The sequence below is a fragment of the Acomys russatus genome, chromosome 10, assembly GCF_903995435.1.
Source record: "Acomys russatus chromosome 10, mAcoRus1.1, whole genome shotgun sequence".
Lineage (NCBI taxonomy): Eukaryota > Metazoa > Chordata > Mammalia > Rodentia > Muridae > Acomys > Acomys russatus.
In genome coordinates, this window is record NC_067146.1 from 46,024,878 (window position 1) to 46,042,551 (window position 17,674).

At 34.8% G+C, this 17,674-nt stretch overlaps 1 protein-coding gene across 1 annotated transcript in view; it reads left to right on the forward strand.

Annotated features, from left to right (window-relative positions):
• LOC127194141 (protocadherin Fat 4-like) overlaps positions 1-17,674 on the forward strand; it is a 79,205-nt gene that overhangs the window by 42,528 nt on the left and 19,003 nt on the right. Inside the window, exons 14-16 of the mRNA XM_051151486.1 lie at positions 1,687-1,792; positions 2,355-2,576; positions 3,338-3,483. Of these exons, the coding sequence (XP_051007443.1) occupies positions 1,687-1,792; positions 2,355-2,576; positions 3,338-3,483 (474 nt within the window). The remainder of the gene's footprint in view (positions 1-1,686; positions 1,793-2,354; positions 2,577-3,337; positions 3,484-17,674) is intronic.

Sequence of the window (17,674 nt, forward strand, 5' to 3'; positions counted from 1 at the left end):
CCACTTTCTTTTGTATTAGATTTACTGTATCATGTTTTATGTTTGGTTCTTGGATCCATTTAGAGTTGAGATTTCTGCAGCATGATAAATATGGATTTATTTGCCATCTTTTACCTGTAGACATGTAGTTAGAACTTTGTTAAAGCTTCTTTCTTTTGTATTGTACAATTCTGGCTTCTTTATCAAAATCAAGTGTTTATAGAGGTGTGTGTGTGTGTGTGTATGTGTGTGTGTGTGTGTGTGTGTGTGTTTTATTTTTGATTCAATTCCATTGAACAACCTGTCTGTTTTTATGCCAAGATCATGCAGTTTTTTTCAACTATTGCTTTGTAGTACTGCTTGAAATCAGGAATGGTGATACCAACGAAAGTTCTTTTATTATACAAAATTGTTCTAGCTTGTGGGGTTTTAATTTTTCCACATAAGGTTAAGAATTGTTCTTTCAAGGTCTGTGAAGAATAGTATTGGAATTTTGATGGGAATTGTGTAGGATCTGTAGGTTGCTTTTAGTAAGATGGTCACATTTACTATATTAAACCTATTGTTTTGTGAGCATGGGAGATTTCTCCATCATGTGATATCTTCTTCAAATACTTGAAATTCTTGTCATATAGGTCTTTTACTTTCTTGGTTAGATTTGTACCAAGATATTTTATATTATTTGTGGCTAGTTTGAAGAGTGTTCTTTCCTTGATTTTTTTCTCAGCCTGTTTATCACCTGTATAAAGATTTTTTTAGTTATTTTTTTACCCAGCCACTTTGCTGAAGGTGTTTATCACCTGTCTGAGTTCTCTAGTAGAATGTTGGGGGTCACTTATGTATAGTATCATGTCATTTATGAACAGCGATATTTTGACTTCTTCTTTTCCATTTGTATCTTCTTAATCTCATTTAGGTGTCTTACTGCTCTAATTAGATGTTCAAGTACTATACTGAACAGATAAAGAGGGTGGGCAGCCTTGTCTTGTTTTTTATTTTAGTAGAATTGTTTTAAATTTCTCTCCATTTATTTTGATGTTGCCTATTGGCTTGCTATATATTGCCTTTATTGTGTTTAGGTATGTGCCTTGTTTCCCTGATCTCTCCTAGCCTTTTTTTTTTTTTTTTTTTTTTTACAGTTTTTTTAGTTAAATATTTTACATACACATTTATATCATTTCACATATGTACAATAAGTTATCTATAGCAATAAGAACCACAAAACAGTCAAATTATATATAAAGTCATAGAGTCTGCTGGACAGGAAGAATTTAAACTGTCCCGTGGAAGCCAGTAGCTAAACACACCCTTGACCACCTGAAAAGCAATTTTTCTCAGTTACACTGAAACTGTGAAACAAGCAAGATTCTCCACCAGATTATTATTAATAAAAAGTATATGCATGTCCTGTATTTTCCCTCTTTGTTACATTTTGAAACAATAGCACTTAAAAATGTTTTCCTGAATAAAGTACTTTATTAAAATTAATTACATATGTTTTAAATTTTTCCTGTGTTTACTATTTAAGCTAAAACTAATACATGGCTTGTGTCTGTGGTTCATAGAACATTCAACTAAACAATAATAGTATTGTAAGATGACACATTTATTTATTTACTTATTAACTATCTTCACTTTGGGTACCCAATTGGCAAAGTGGGTATACAATCAAAACAAAACTAATAATATATTATTTTTCATGTGCAGATTGGACCTATGCATCTAGATTATGATAACATAATTTTTGCAGGAATGGACTTTAAACACACATTGTTTGTAAGAGTGTCTGATGAAGGAACTCCTGTGCTCTCAAGTAAGATGTTATCAAATCAATATATTAACATAGTTTAAATTAAGTAAGATACTATGTATCTTAAATATTATTTCTTAGATTTTTCATAGATAAAGATGTTTCAATCATAAGTTATAATAATGCATATAAATAGTTATAATTAAATTAATTCATTTAGTTCATGTATATTACTGTTTAAACACTGAAAGCCAAAATAAAACTAGAATTAGTTTGAGATAATTCTCTCAAATGCATAATACAGCTCTTTGCAGTCCCTTGAAGACAGTTTTAATATAGTCTTTCTGTAAAATGTGCATGTTTAAGATATTCAACAATGAATCAATTTGTTCTACATTGGAGACTACTTAAAATCAGTAATAAAGCATTTTATGCTAAACTTAGTTTTAAGGACTCTATAACTAAAAGCTAACAATTTATTAATAAAGCATCAGTATGAACGTATCTGTGAAATCTTTGCATATAAAATCTAATAGGTCAGTGCCTGGTATAAAGGAAAAATAAGAATTATTGAAGAGGACATATCATTGCTTTATATATATTTTGTAATTCTTTTTCTCCATAGCCATCATTAGAATCATATTAAGGGTAAGCCGTATAAACGAACTGAATCCTGTTGGATCTGTGATGGCTTTTACCTTCAACATATATGAAAACAGTCCAATTGATACACTAGTTGGAAAAATTGCATTTACAGATGGAGACTGGCCATTTAACAATATGCAGTACACCATTGTTGAAGGCAACTTTGGAATACCTCCAAAATTCTACATTGAATCAGATACAGGTAATGTAAAAGCACTGATGGCAGTTAACAATAAAAGGGAGACTAGGATTCCTCTAGCGGCAATTTAAGCTCACTAGTAGGCTTCCCAGTCCTAAATTGTAAGCTTTGAGCTTACGAGTTACATACCAGTAACTCTAACTGGATTGGGTAAATTGTATATATAATATACAATAGTACATATATGTATGCATATATGTGCAACAATAACAGTTATAAAAGAAGAGGTAATGAGTTCAAGATGGTCATGGAATGAGATAGAGGAGGAATAGGGAAGGGTTTAAATTATGCTAAAACACTATATTCATGTATGAAACTCTCAAAATTTAAAATAAAACATACAGATCTCATTTTAAATATATTTTAGCTGGTATTCTTGGGAATGAAGACTTTTTATCAGAGGCCTTCCCTTGAGTTACATACTGTTCACCGTGGTTTGTTAGCTGTATCCATAATTCTTAGCAACCACAGAGTAAACCCTGAAGCTTTGATCTTTGATATATTGAAGTTCAGAAAGCCTTTGCACACATGTGTTCTTCCAAATGCCTAGAAATGTACAGTAGGTGACTAATATATGGATTAACATCTGCCATGATTTAGCTGTAGAAATAATTATATAAAAATGTAACAAAAATGATTATGTCATGTAATTTCTATTTGGTCCTGTCACAAAGACTTCATTTATACAGGTTTGGGGTTATTTGCATTGATTGAACCTACTTAGTAACACTGAGATAACACCTTTTGTATTGTTTTTGTGCTAGGAACAATAAGGCTGCTGAGTTCTCTGGACAGGGAAGTAGCTTCTCAGTATAAGATGGCCGTGAGAGTCACAGATGTAGCAAATGATGCTCTCCCTGACCCTCTCAGGCAGAGAAGTGCTACTGCTCAGGTGACCATCCATGTTCTGGTAAGAATGCATCAATGCTTGAGGGATTGTTATTTCTTCACAAACAAATTCAACAATGAAAACAGAGGACAGTTGGGAATGGTTAGTACAATCTCTCAGCAATGACCTAAGATCAGATTGAAAGGTATGGTCCAAAATCATTAATACATACAAAATACTCTGTGATTTCTGAATCACATAATCAGAGTTTGCATGAAGAAATGTCCTGGTATTACAAATTGCACTGAATTTATTAGAAATACTACTTAACAATTAAGCATATATTTGCAAACAAACAACCATACTTTAAAGATTTTGGTAGCAACTCTGATTCATTTTAATTTGTCTATTTGTTCATTTTAATATTTTTCCCATCTCACTTTTACTGAGGGAATACCTTCATATTTTAAGTGGTAAAGACTAACATACCAGTCAGTGTTTCATACCATGAGACAAAGACTTTAAAATATTCAACATGAGAATATATCTGACCTTGCTTGTTTGAGCTTTACATCAATGTAATCAAATGTGCCATTGTCATTGGTGGAACTGTGCAAAACTATTTTTATTTTTATAGATAGAGCCAAACTCTCTTAATCAAATGATTGAGTTCCTCTCTGTGCTTGAGGACTGTAAGGTTTTCAAGCCTGGATCCCAGAGAAAGGCAATTATTTCTAAACAAATGATGATTTAAAGCTGCAGACACTGAGTAGAGCCATTGCGTAATGCTTTGAGGTGAACATTTTCACATGTGCTATGGTGAGCCGAACCTCTCAGCGGTGTCCATGGCTCAGTGCTGTAATCCCCTCTACAGCCTCGTTACGTCTGGAAAATACAATAAACCAGGCCAAAATCTTTTTAGAGAGCAATTTAATGAAGTGACTTGAATGGTTTCAACCATGACTCAAGGATGTCAATTTGCTAATGAAACTTCTTTACTATGCAAGCTTTTAGTAATCCACCTAGACACACTCAGTACTTTAGTTGCTCTGTTTGGAGAAGGTCTGATTGCTAGGACTTCTAAACCTACTATTGACATTTCACTCTGCTTCTGAATGTCTACTATTCAGTAGGTAGGATGAGAAGAGTTTGCTGTATTCTTCATTGATGAAGCATTCATCTCTTTTCTATTTTGGTATCTTGACATCAGACAAAGTATGTACTTCTTTTTTTTAGAACTATACACTCTTTACTCTGAAAATATTCCAGATAAAACCTTTGGTGAACGTTACTAATACTTTTTCAGAAAGTAAGTCAATGCTCAAATATATAAAACTGTAGGTTTTCTAAAATAGAACCTCATTGTAACAGAGACTGGGGCCCGTAATGAAGATAAATATAGCAGAGTTCTATTACTTAAATCAGAAGTGTAAAAATGCAACAATACTTTATCTGTCAAAATGATCTAACCAAGTGTGTTATTTACATTGAAAGCTAATGTCCTTTTGGGAACAATGATCATACACACCCAAGTTTCTGTGTTGAATCTTCATCTCCAGTGTGATTTGTTTGGAGTCATTTGCATTCATGTTAGAAGGTAATTAGATACATGATGTCAGGAAGGTGGGTCCCAATCTGATGGGACTAGGATAGTCAGAGAAAAATAAAGACACAAACAAAAAAACATTCAAGGCAATAATTTCTCACCATCATTTAGAGCTTAGAGCTTCTGAGAGACACTGGCTGCAGCAAACCACTCAGGAGAGAGACCAAAAGTCTCAACAAATCGTGACTTTTACTCTCTTAAACTGCGAGAAACAAACTTTATGTTATTTAATCCCTGCAACTTTTTTGTTTGTTTGTTGTTGTTGTTTTTTTTTTTCAAGACAAGGTCTCTGTGTTAGCCTTGGCTGTCCTGGAGTCACTTTGTAGAGCTGGCTGGCCTCAAACTCACAGCAATCCGCCTGCCTCTGCCTCCTGAGTGCTGGTATTACAGGCATGCGCCACCACGCCTGGCTAAATTCCTACAACTTTTTGTATTTCTCTATGGCAGCCCACAAAAGCTTGAAGAAAATATTTGAACGATACATTATTAAATCTATATGCTTAGCAAACATGTGGATAGATAAATGGAACAAGGTTAAATGATAAATTGGTACATAAATGGGGTGAATAACTCAAAGTCTCATTTTGGAAAACAATAAGCATAGCTAATCAGCACTGTGCTCCTGTCCAGCCAGACACCAAACCTTTGTCTCCATAACACTCAAGGTACATGGATCACTCTTTATCCCAATGGTGTGCCTGCCAGGGTCTGAAGCAAAACAAAGGCAGATGCTTTTACTCAAATAAAAACAAAACAAAGTGAAAAAAAAATCCCCAAGCAAAAAATCATTTCATAGCATGATCATATATTGTGTATTACACCATAGTACACTTGCTGACAAGAATTTGCATACAAAACTGAAGGCTGTTTCGTCTCCTGCGAAGAGCATGCTCAATTTCCTCAGAGGACAGTTTCTAAATCATCGCTGTCTCTTTTGTGAATCTTTTTGAAGAAACTGTTACCAAGCATGTACCCTTTCTTTCCAGACTAAAGTACTGTGGCTCTCCCATGCCAGATGCATGCTCTGTTTCTGGAACATGTAAAGATTTGCCCTTCCTCTATACATCTCCACTAATAATTGAATAATGGCTAAAGAATGAATGTCTGTCCCTCCTTGAAAGTGCCTTTCAGAGTGGTCACAGTCTGAAAATTCATTCCTGTAGGCACCACTTGGTCTGGAGAGTCCATGCAGAATAAGTCTGGTGGGAACTACCTATGTAGAAAGGGAGTTTTAATAATTGTCCTTTTTAAAGGAAATGACCCTTTGAAGTATGAAGGTTTACACGTGGGTTGTACCTTCCTGCCAGTGCAATACAGGAAAAGATATTAATCCTGGATCTGTTAGCTACAGAAGCTGTGAACCAAAATGATGTGGAGCTATGTGCACATGTTCAGTGTCAATATGTCATTTAATTTCACTTATACTTGTCCCAGAAGGAAGTACATATTTCAAAGTCTTAACTTGAATTAGAATCTAAGCCTCTCCACTTACTATTATGGATGTAGCACAGGTTATTGAAACAGTTTGAATTGTTTCCTCATCATAAAATGCTAATGACACCACATGGTGTCATCCTGTAGTCTACCCAAATTTAAAATGTAGCTTTGTATAAAGCACTCAGAGGTTCACACTGAATACTGTACCCATCTGTCATTAACAAGTAAATAAAGTAGTACCACTCAGAGATGGAGAAGAATATGACTGACATGGTCTTTCTGTTGGCTCAAGACATTTTATCATGATGGAGTTTCCATCATTTCTTCCACCAAACAAAAGCCAGAGTCGACTTAACTGTGACTGATAAACATGGTTAAAATGTTCTTGCTTTTATAGATTATGGAATTGAAGCTAGAACATAAATATTCCTCATCTTGGATATTTTTTAAAAACACAATGTTCCTTGAATTGTTTATGCTAATATGAAACTGAAACTGTAAAAACTGTAAATCAATTTCTTTCATGCACTAAACATGGCAGAGTTTAGGGAATTTTAAAATATAGCATAAAGAGCTAACCTACTACAGATTTTATTTATTGGTTGTGTAAGATCACATTTGGAGGGAAAAAGAATGCAAGCTGGGAAACAAAAGAAATATCAAACACTCTTTTGGTAGATGCCGAGAGCTGGATATTAACCATTCTTTTCACTGGCCCCTGGATTCTTCATATATATATATATATGTTTCATCGTTTAAATCCTTCTGAAGTAAATTATAAAATAATATATTTAATTTATTACATCATTCAGCCCTTGATGGCACAATTCTTTCTCATGTATCTTTTCCCTTTATCTAATAATAAAACGATTCATTTAAATATTTTTAGCAGAATATATATTAGAAACGTGGCTAGAAAGTTTGAGTAGAGAAAATGCACTAATTCTTAAATTAATTCCAAAAGAAGGAGAATTTTAGAGCTTGAGGAAATGTAATGGAAACATACTTCTTCCTTTTACACAATAGAGACCTAGATACCCCTCATTACTACTCAATGTTAATGTGGTATTTTAAATGTTTTTCTGGGTTTTTACTATGATGTAGGAGCCATGACTGTTTTGTGCTCAAGGGATATTTTATTTTCTACATGAAGAAGCTTGTAATATTTCCTGGCTACTTTTCAGTAAGACCATGGCCATGTCAATAGCTAATGGAATGAAGAGCTTTGACGAGCATCAAAAACTCTGTCCAGTCTGCCTGTTTGAATGGCTGCTTTGAAGGTGTGTGTGTGTGTGTGTGTGTGTGTGTCTGTGTGTGTGTTTATGTATGTATGTGTCTGCATGCACGTCCTGATGTATCTGCTTATGTGTGTACCTTTGTGTAAAGACCAGAGGTCAGCACTGTGTGTCATTCCTCAGGAACTGTCTATTTTCTATTTTAAGATAGTTTCACAGGCCTGGAATTATCTTTGTAATTGTAAAGCTCCTGGTCATCCTGTCACAGGGTCCTAGCTTTCTCACTCAGTGCTGAAATAACCAACATAAACCCTCAAACATGGCTATTTGGAGATTGAACTTGTTTTTACTTTTACATGGTGGCAAGCACTTTACCAACTGAATGACCTTTCCAATCTCTGAAACAAAGCCATTACAAGTGGAAAAGATATACAATGAAGAACATGAATCTCTAAGTCATTGCATAAAAATAAGCCTTTAAAAACATCAAACATATCTAATTGTGACACAGTCAAAATTAGTCTCAGTTCAAGCATAGTGAGTCATGCTTCATGCTTATTTTTGACACTACATGGTCCACTACATTTTACATACTGAAGACTTTCCCTGTTTTCTAGAAGGATCCCATCAATCGTCAGAATTCTCACAAACTTATTCCTGCCTTTCTATTATCATGCTTTAAGAGTCAACAACCATTGTTTATGTAGCTTACATAAAAACACACACATTCACTTAAGAGACTTGTCTTCAAAGAAACCCATTATTATCACTTTTTAATCACCAAACTTTAACCAGGTCACTCATATGGGCATGAGTACAAAGGTATCTACTGGATCATGAGTCACACAGCCATGGCTACATCACTGACGACAATGATTTCCTTTCCTCTAGTAGCCCTCTACTACCATTCATTCACACCTCTGGGCAGAGCAGGGCCCTGTGATCCCTTCTCCTATCTGGGACTGAACTGTTGCTGTCTCCGTCTTGTGAAGGCTGTATGTGGGCAACTGCAATTGCTGTAAGCTCTGCGTGCTTGGCCATCAACGTACTCCTAGAACAGAATTTGGTAGCTACCCTCCCTATCATTTTCCTCTCCATTCCTTCTGTGTGCTTTTCCGTGATGCTCCCTTCACCTTGGAGAAGGCTATATGGATCTCCTCTAGAGCTCACAATAGCCACATGGTCTCCATACTTAGGCAACCAGAAGCCTTTGCATAAACGCCATACTCTGAAAGGGAAAATTTCCTTGGTCAAAGCTAAGGAAAGCACTAATTTATAGATACAAAATAAACACAAGGAAGCGGTTTGACAACATGCCCACTTTTCATTTTGTCTTCTCCTCACCAGGCAATACTTTGACATGTAGAATTTACTTAGCGATAGGTGATTAATTCAGTTTTGATTGTAAGTGAAAACTAGTATCGCCCATATTGAAAGCATATGTTCAAAGTATCATTCTCTTAGTCAATTGTCATTTTTTTTTTTAAAAGAAAAGAGGTTTCTGAGTCTTCTTGTAACCTATTGGCTCAAAGATGGCAGAGAGAAATGCTGTCCAACCATGAAACCATTGCTTTCTTTGCATCCAGGACATGTAGAGGCCCCTGTCTTGTTTGTGATTGAAAATATTATCAGCATGCTTGTCTCATTTTTGGGTAAAAGTCAGAAGCACTTAATAAGAATTACTTCTGTTTGTGAGGAAAAAAATTGAACATTTCTGAACAGACTAACACAATTGCATATCAGATTCAGATGAAAATTTCACAAGAAAATTACATACTAATGAGTCTCAAAAATGTAGATGCAAACATCTCTAATAAAATAAAGCAAGCCATATCTAAAAGATACAGAAAGACACATCATGATCATATAATAATTTCTGATATGCAAGGATAGTGGAATAGTTTAATAATAATACATTCCATCATTCTTTCATGTTAAAGAAGAAAATTGGAAAAATTACACTGATAGATGGAAAAACATTTGATAGAATCAAACACTACTTCATGATAAATATTCTAAAAAAGTAGGCATAAAGAGATACGTTGACTGACAGAAGAAATAAAAAAGCAGAACTCTTCAACCTAATATTTGACTTAATGTACCTTCTCACTGGCATTTTAACATTATAACAGAATCCTAGTTAGTGCAAGGACAGATAATATATCTTAATGGCTTAAGGATGTCCCTTCTCATTGTTGTTTTGAGATTAAAGCAGAAATTCTAGTTAGTGCAAGAATGGATAACATATTTATTTATTTATTTCAAGTATTTGAATAAATAAATAAATATTGTCCATGTAAGATATTTTTGTATTTGAAAATTAGGAAAGAATAAATTAAGAGTCCCAGAATTAAGACCTTATTATAACAAGCTTACCAAATATTAGTATAATATTCTGAAACTTATTATTTAATAACCCACAATGAGCAAGTAGAACTTAAAATCATAAATGGATTTACATAAAAAGTCTAAAGAATGAAACACTAGTTATAAAGCTAACAAATAGGACTATATGAAGAAAGCTATAAACTTCAAATGAAGAAAATAAAAAGAACTACATGGATAGCTTTTTCATTTCCTCAAACAGATGGCTCAATATTGTTAACATTTCACTTACTTGCAATTTGCTATAGAGATTCAATGCAATGCAATCCAAATTCTACATATTCACTTTATGGATATTGACAAGCAATTTGGAAGAACCAAAGGCTCTACATGAAATACTGAAAGATATGAAAAAAAATCTTTAAGAAAATGTAGCAGGGTGTGGTGGCATGTGTCTCTAATTCCATCACCTGGGAGGCCCAGATAGGAGGATTGGCTTGGTTTAGATAGCTACAATGTGAAGTGCCAATTCCACAAAGGATAAGTCCATAGTAATTAAGACAATTTCATATTAGGGAAAGTACAGGGAAATAAACTGATACACGGACATGGGGGCAAAACCCAAAGCATTCAGTAAAGATAGTGTCTCCAGTGAATAGTGCTGGAGTGAAAGAACTCATAACCTTTACAGACTTCATTCCAAGGAATTTTAGATTTCGGTGTGAAATGTGAATTGTAAAACTTCTAGAAGATTTCTGGAGTGCTTTTAGAAGGCCATCTTAAATATACAGCGTGGAAACAGGACACATGAAAGTTGTGGCCAACTAAACGTCATAAAATTCAATGTTTTTGTTTCTGACAAAATGATGTCTAAAAATTTAAAGACAAGCTACAGTGTGAGAGTAAATATGTGCAAAAGATCTGCCTGCTTTATGACTATTGTCAAAAGTATTCCAAGGATGCAGAACAAAAGTCAGCTGTAAGAAAAGAACCTCTATCAAGGCATGAACAATAACAACAAAGATCCTGAGTAGATAATTTACTAACAATTTGTAGGTGGAAGCAAGCATAAGAAAATGTGCTCAATGGCATTGCCTTACAGACATAAGTAGTAAAACTGCAAAGAAAGACTAGTAGACATGCAATTAAATGGTGGGGAAAACCCACTGAAACCACCAAATGTTGTCAAGGCTGTGGGACAACAGGCACTTGTGTTTCTTACCAGCAATATTAAAAACAATGTGTCTAGTTAAAATAAAAACATTCAACTTTGCCATCTAGAAATTATGCTCCATAACATTTATTTTTGTTAGCTGAAAACTGCATGTCTACTTCAAAGCGGGTATTTGGGTGTCTATTGCATCTTTGTTTATAACTACTCAAATTTAGAAACAAGTGGGATGCTCTTTAGTGAATGGATAAGACCTGTTTGAGAAATCATGTTTTAAATAAAGAGAGATGTAATACATACATATCATTGAAATTTTATTTTAAGGGCTATAATATAAGAAACATTGTTAAAAGCCCCAAATGACTTCAATAAAATAGATGGGGCCATATTCTAAAAATGTTGAAAAAAAAATCTATTGGAAGCTAAAGGGAGCTGGAAAAGATTGGAACAAATGACTGCTGAAGAATCCCCAGTAGTGATGCTATTTTTAATCTAGTTTGATCACTGGAAGTCTGCCAGACCATAACAAAGCAAGTTCCAGATTATGATTAGCAGATACTCTTGTGTTGGCTGCAGTGCCATTTTGCTGTTGTCAACAACCACACCATCTTGTATTAGAGTAGCGTGTCAGACATAGGATTGCACTTGCCATGGAAACCAAGATTCCTCATGAGATTCTGAACATTGGAACGACAACAGCATTGGATAGTCTAGCCACATGAGTGCTTCTCTTTCTGTGTCTTCTCTTTCTTCTTTGGCCAAAAGAGGAAAATGCAGAAACAGACCCGTGAGCTGGTTTGATTTTTGTCATTTTTTTTTTTTTACCTTGTATATGAGTTTGATTTCATTTTCAATGTTGCTGTTGTTTAATACAACCTACTTTCTTGTCATTTTCCCAACACAGCAAATAACCAAAGCAACAATAAGTGGAAGAACAGGGAGTATTATTAATATTTTTTCTTGTTATTTGGATCAAGGATGGTTAGTGTAAGTTAGGAAAAAAAAAAAAAAAAAAAAACAGGCAAGGAGAAAATGATGTCTGTGCCCACCCAGAATTGGAAGGCCTTCCTAAGATGGTAATTAAAGCCCAGCCTGAGGATAGAGTCTGTGTGAGCATAAGCCCCAGAGATAACATGAAAATGCCTCTGGTGTCCTCTGAGACAGAGGATGCTCACTCACGAGTCCAAGAACTCAAGAACATATGTTTTACAAGGGAAAAAGCCAACATACAAAGTTTCCTTTAAGTACTACAAATACCATATGGAAAATTGATCCCGTAAACCAAGAAGAAAAACATATTAAAGGAATGAGTTTTGAATCCCACTATGCCAGTTAAAGGATATATTCCAGTCTTTTATCCTAACTTCCAGAAAATAGGACTAAATTGTGAAGTGGGGGAATCTGACAAGTGTTTCCAAGACCTTGTCTGAGTTTCTTTGCAAATCTTACACAACTGACTACGTTGTCTTGTTGCTTGAAAAACAAAACAAACAACTTGAGAAGAGAGAGAAAGAGAGAGGGAGGCAGAGTCAGATAAAGACAACAATAGAAGAAAGACAGGGCAGACATTATTGATTTTCTGTGTTATATAAAAGTTTAGGTACGTGTTTAATTTTTTTTTCCAGAAACTGTTGGATTATAGTAAATTTATTTTAAGTTGTAGATAGTTCCAATAGAAACACCAAAGGGAAGATTCCTTCTTTTTGGGAAATGATACACTTACAGTGCTATTTATTTGTTTGTGTGTTTGTTTATTATGTATGTGTGCATTTGTGTGTAGGAGCACACATGTGTGTATGCCTGAGCACAACACATGCCATCATCTCTGTGTTAAGGGTTAGAAGAGAACTTGTGAGATTTGTTTCTCTTCTACCATGTGTTTCTGGGGTGGAGGCAAGTATTCCTTCCCACTGAACCATCCTCCTGGCTACATCATTTAGAATTATTAGAGAAGAGTAGATATCAGTGATTTACTAAAAAAAAAAAAAAAAAACTACAAGCAACATAAGCACATATAAAACTGGCAGCTTGTTTTTTACTCTTATTTCCAAATTATGAAATAGTTGTATTTTAATAAAATCTTCAATTGTTGATTTAATGTTTAAAATAGCACTCCAATTCAAGTATATTTTTGGTCCATTTCTGATAATGCTGTCATTTTATAGAGGACTGTTTGTGATTTACAATTTTGTGTACATACTCCTTTCAGGTTTTCCTCATTGTAATGGAAAAGGAACTATCTGGATCATAAAATTATGTCTATGTATCTAGTTTCATTCTGCTCTTCATTATTTAAATATAATGTGTTCTGGATCAAAATTTATATTACAGTTCTTATTGAGGTTCCCAAAGTATAAGAATTAGATAAGTCTTAACTCCGGGAGGAAAAATAACTATGCTATCTTGAGCAGAAGTTCTCAAAAGCCTGTAGAAACTGTGCTTCATATTTAATTTATTCCTGGAAACTTAAGACTATGGAGGAAAAGCTAGAAGAACTATCAGAATCACTGTCCCATTTAGTCCCAAAGGACTGATAGCCAATATTAGGGATGGGGACATTCAGATAAGTTCTCAAGTATCAAAGCAAAATAGCCTGGAGCTCCCATGCCCAAAAGAAGTAGATGAGACTCTTGGCCTTTCTAGTCTGATTCCTCAGTGTACTGAAAAATGTCTTCCCTCATGGTTGGAGTATTCGTTATTATATAATCTTATGTTGCAGGTGTTAAACTCTCAGAGACCTTCACAGACACATCTAGAAATGTGTTCTCAGGTGTCTGGAAACTCTTAACAATTTTTTCAAGGTGACTTGATAGCTGTATACCAATCCACGTGGTGCAAGAAATTTAATTAGCCTTCTTTGCTTGGTGTTGTCACCATTTTATTCTAACCAGTGTGGTTTAGCTAGCATCTCCCCACTGCATTGTGATGGTGACTGACAAGTTGTAGTGATGTTCACTGAAATGAAAAAATGAATGCTAGTCACAAATACACTAAAATGCAGCCGGGCGTGGTGGCGCACGCCTTTAATCCCAGCACTCGGGAGGCAGAGGCAGGCGGATCGCTGTGAGTTCAAGGCCAGCCTGGTCTACAAAGTGAATCCAGGATGGCCAAGGCTACATAGAGAAACCCTGTCTCAAAAAACCAAAAAACAAACAAACAAACAAAAAACCAAAAAACAAATACACTAAAATGCTTTATGTACAATTTTGATATGTCATTTCTATATATTTCTTTATTTGTACTGTTTAACACATTCTTATACTTTTGATTTTAAATATTTTTATATAATCTTATGGCTTATGACTGACTATTATAGTTGCATTTTTATATAGTTGCATTTTACTGGCAAAACTAGTGCCTTTACATTCATTATGGTTGTTAATGTATTTATTTATTATTTTGTTTTACGTGTTAACAGATGTGTTTATATTTCCTTTTCTACATTTTTCTCTTTTTCTGTTGACTGTTTTTTTTTTTTTCTGTTTGTTTTGAGTTACACAGTACACTTTTGTCAGTGGCAAAAAATTCCCCAGGAATAAATCAAGAAGGCATGAAGCAAATGAAAGCCCCATTCATAAAATTAAACAGCATTTCATATAAAGGACTGTATTTTTATACTTTATACAAATCAGTCAAAATATATTATATCATTGCTCATAATGCTACCTAAACAGAGATCACACTATTAAATATAAGACACTCAGTAGTGAGTTAAGAAGTAAAAACGAAGAAGATCATGGAAAACTAAAATGGCGCTAAAAGGAAATGTCAAGTGTTTCCAAGGTAGTAGGGGTAAAAGTAGCCACCACCTCAAAGCACAGGAAGAAAGGATAACACCAGCACTATGGGATGATGACAGGACCTCCTTCTTAGCTGGAGAACATCTTAGAGGGAAGGGTGTCTGTCTTCCATGCAGCCTACAGCCTGCCACAGTAACCAGAAGTACAAGACCTGGAGTGTACCTGCTACCCAAGCCCTGGAGAGAGTTAGACAGGCTTAAGTGGTCTATAGAAGAGAAGGAGAACTTGTTGGGACAGCTGGCTTGCCCATAGTTTATTGAGGCTGCTCAGAGCACAGGTGACACCTATGACATGTCCTGTGCTGGGAGCCACTTGCTGAGGAGTGTTACCTAGGAGTGAGGAGATGGTCATATGAGAGGTTACTGGAGTCTATGCAAGAAAAACTGTTAAAAGGTACGTTAAACTACTCTCTCTCTCTCTCTCTCTCTCTCTCTCTCTCTCTCTCAAACACACACACACACACACACTAAGGTAGTAAATAGAGGACTAAAGGTTGAGAAAGAGGGTTCTTGCTCTGGATATTTTTGCTTAGTAGTGTTACTCTAAGACTTTTCTATGTTAAAGCCCTTAAGAATGTCAGGTAGGAGAGGCACATCTGTGAAAGAGGGCTCCAACTCTCCACAAAACAGAAGCAAAAATCATGGGTAAAGATTGAAAAGCTTGATAAAGACTTGCATCAGCGTCACTACCGAAAACTTTTCATTATCAACTTAGGCCTATAAAATGTGAGTTCATTTTATTTACCTCTTTGATAGGCATGCTATCCGTACACATTTTAACATTAGGCATTATAATCACACTATGCACTTACTTTTCTTATTATTGTCTTTAAATAAAAATGGACATTGGATTCTCACTTTCACATTATTTCTTTGTCTTATTTTTAAATTTAATTAAATTTCATTTATTTTATGTATTTTATGTATGAGCTTCTCCTTCCTTAGTGAGCATCCCAGGGACAGAACTCAGATTGTGACATGTGACGGCCATTACCCTCTGTGCCATCTTGTCAGACCTGTTTTATTTTATTTAAAAATAATGTTTTAAAAAGGTGTCTGCGTCACTTTTATCTTTTGCTGTGATAAGATACTCTGACAAAAGCAACTGTAGAGAAAAGGGCATCATTTGTGCTTCCAGCTCCAGATAAAGTCTCTGATGGTGGGGAAGTCAGAGCAGGAGCTTGCTACGTTTTACCCAGTGTCACATAGCAGAGAGATAAGTCTCTACCACATTGGAAATTAACAATACCCACTAAAGTAGCAGACAAAAATGGTTTCAGTAGCAATTTGTTTATATTTCACCATTTCATATTACAGAAGTTTACATGGGCTAGTTTTTCTCTCTTGAAATGCATACATATGTTTCAAAACTCAAGAAGAGCAATAGTAAACATTTTTCTGTCTTTAATTATTGAGGATCATGCACGTATAAAGAGACTAAAGATCATAAAGGATACTAATTATTTTCAACATGCCAAATCTGCACCAACTGTGACAATTTTGTCATTTATTTTACCCTTTTCTTCTTTTAAAATTGCTTTATATTTAAATTTTTTTCATGTAATGTATTTTATCACATTTCCCTCTACCACAACTCCGTTGAGATCCTCCTTAACCAGCCTACTTTGTATTCCTTTCTTTCTCAAAAAACACTACAATTAAAATCAAGATAAGCAAGAAAAAGATCACTTAGACAAAACCAAAAGTGCATGCATGCTTGAGTGCGCACGTGTGCATGCGTGCGCAAACACACACACACACACACACACACACACAGAGAGAGAGAGAGAGAGAGAGAGAGAGAGAGAGAGAGAGAGAGAGAGAGAGAGAGAGAGAGAGAGAGAGAGAGAGAGAACAAAATCATGCAGTTGGTTTTGTGGTGAAAATACTCCTTTTCCCTTTCCCAGGAGCTATAGTTGCAAATAACTTCTTGTTTAAAGTTGAGACCCTATGTCCATCCCCTTTTCAGTGCTGGGACTGACAAAATAACTTCCAACCAGCACTAATCAGAAGAGGTAGGGCAGAATATTTTATTGTCATTCCAGGAAATCCACAAAGAGGACATTATGATTCTAAACACCCATGAACTCCAAACAAGGACACCCCAATTACACAAGTAATCTACTTAATATTTTTGTTTTGTTCTAGAATGTATAGTATAAATCATATTAAACAAATGATCCAAAGCTTCCCAAGTTGTCCAAGTTTACCCTATTTGTATTTAAAACACAAAAACTGCTTATTTCTGTTTTCCTCATCAGATGAATGTGTTTGAACTCCAGTTATGGATGATTGTGATCTGTCATATAGGTACTGGGAACCAAACCTGGGTCTTCTGCAGAAAGAGTGAATGCTCTTAACTGCTGAGCCATTCACCAGTATCTGCAGCTAAGAACTTGTTGGAGTTCTGTATGTAAAGGTAGTCTATTTTATTCAAAATATAATAAAAATATAAATATGGCTAAATTATAATTATATATTGAGACTACATTTTCTTTTTTTAGAAATCAAGAAAATTTAAATAGTCTGTTTTATTTAATAACCACCTTAGGTAATTGCATAACAACACAGAGATCGAAAATGCCTTTCCAGATTACTTAAAGATAATTGCAACTCAATTTATTTCTCTTTAATTGGAAACAGGTTTTAAAGAATTTACCAAATGCATTGGCTAAGTTTGTTTTTATTTATTGAAATTT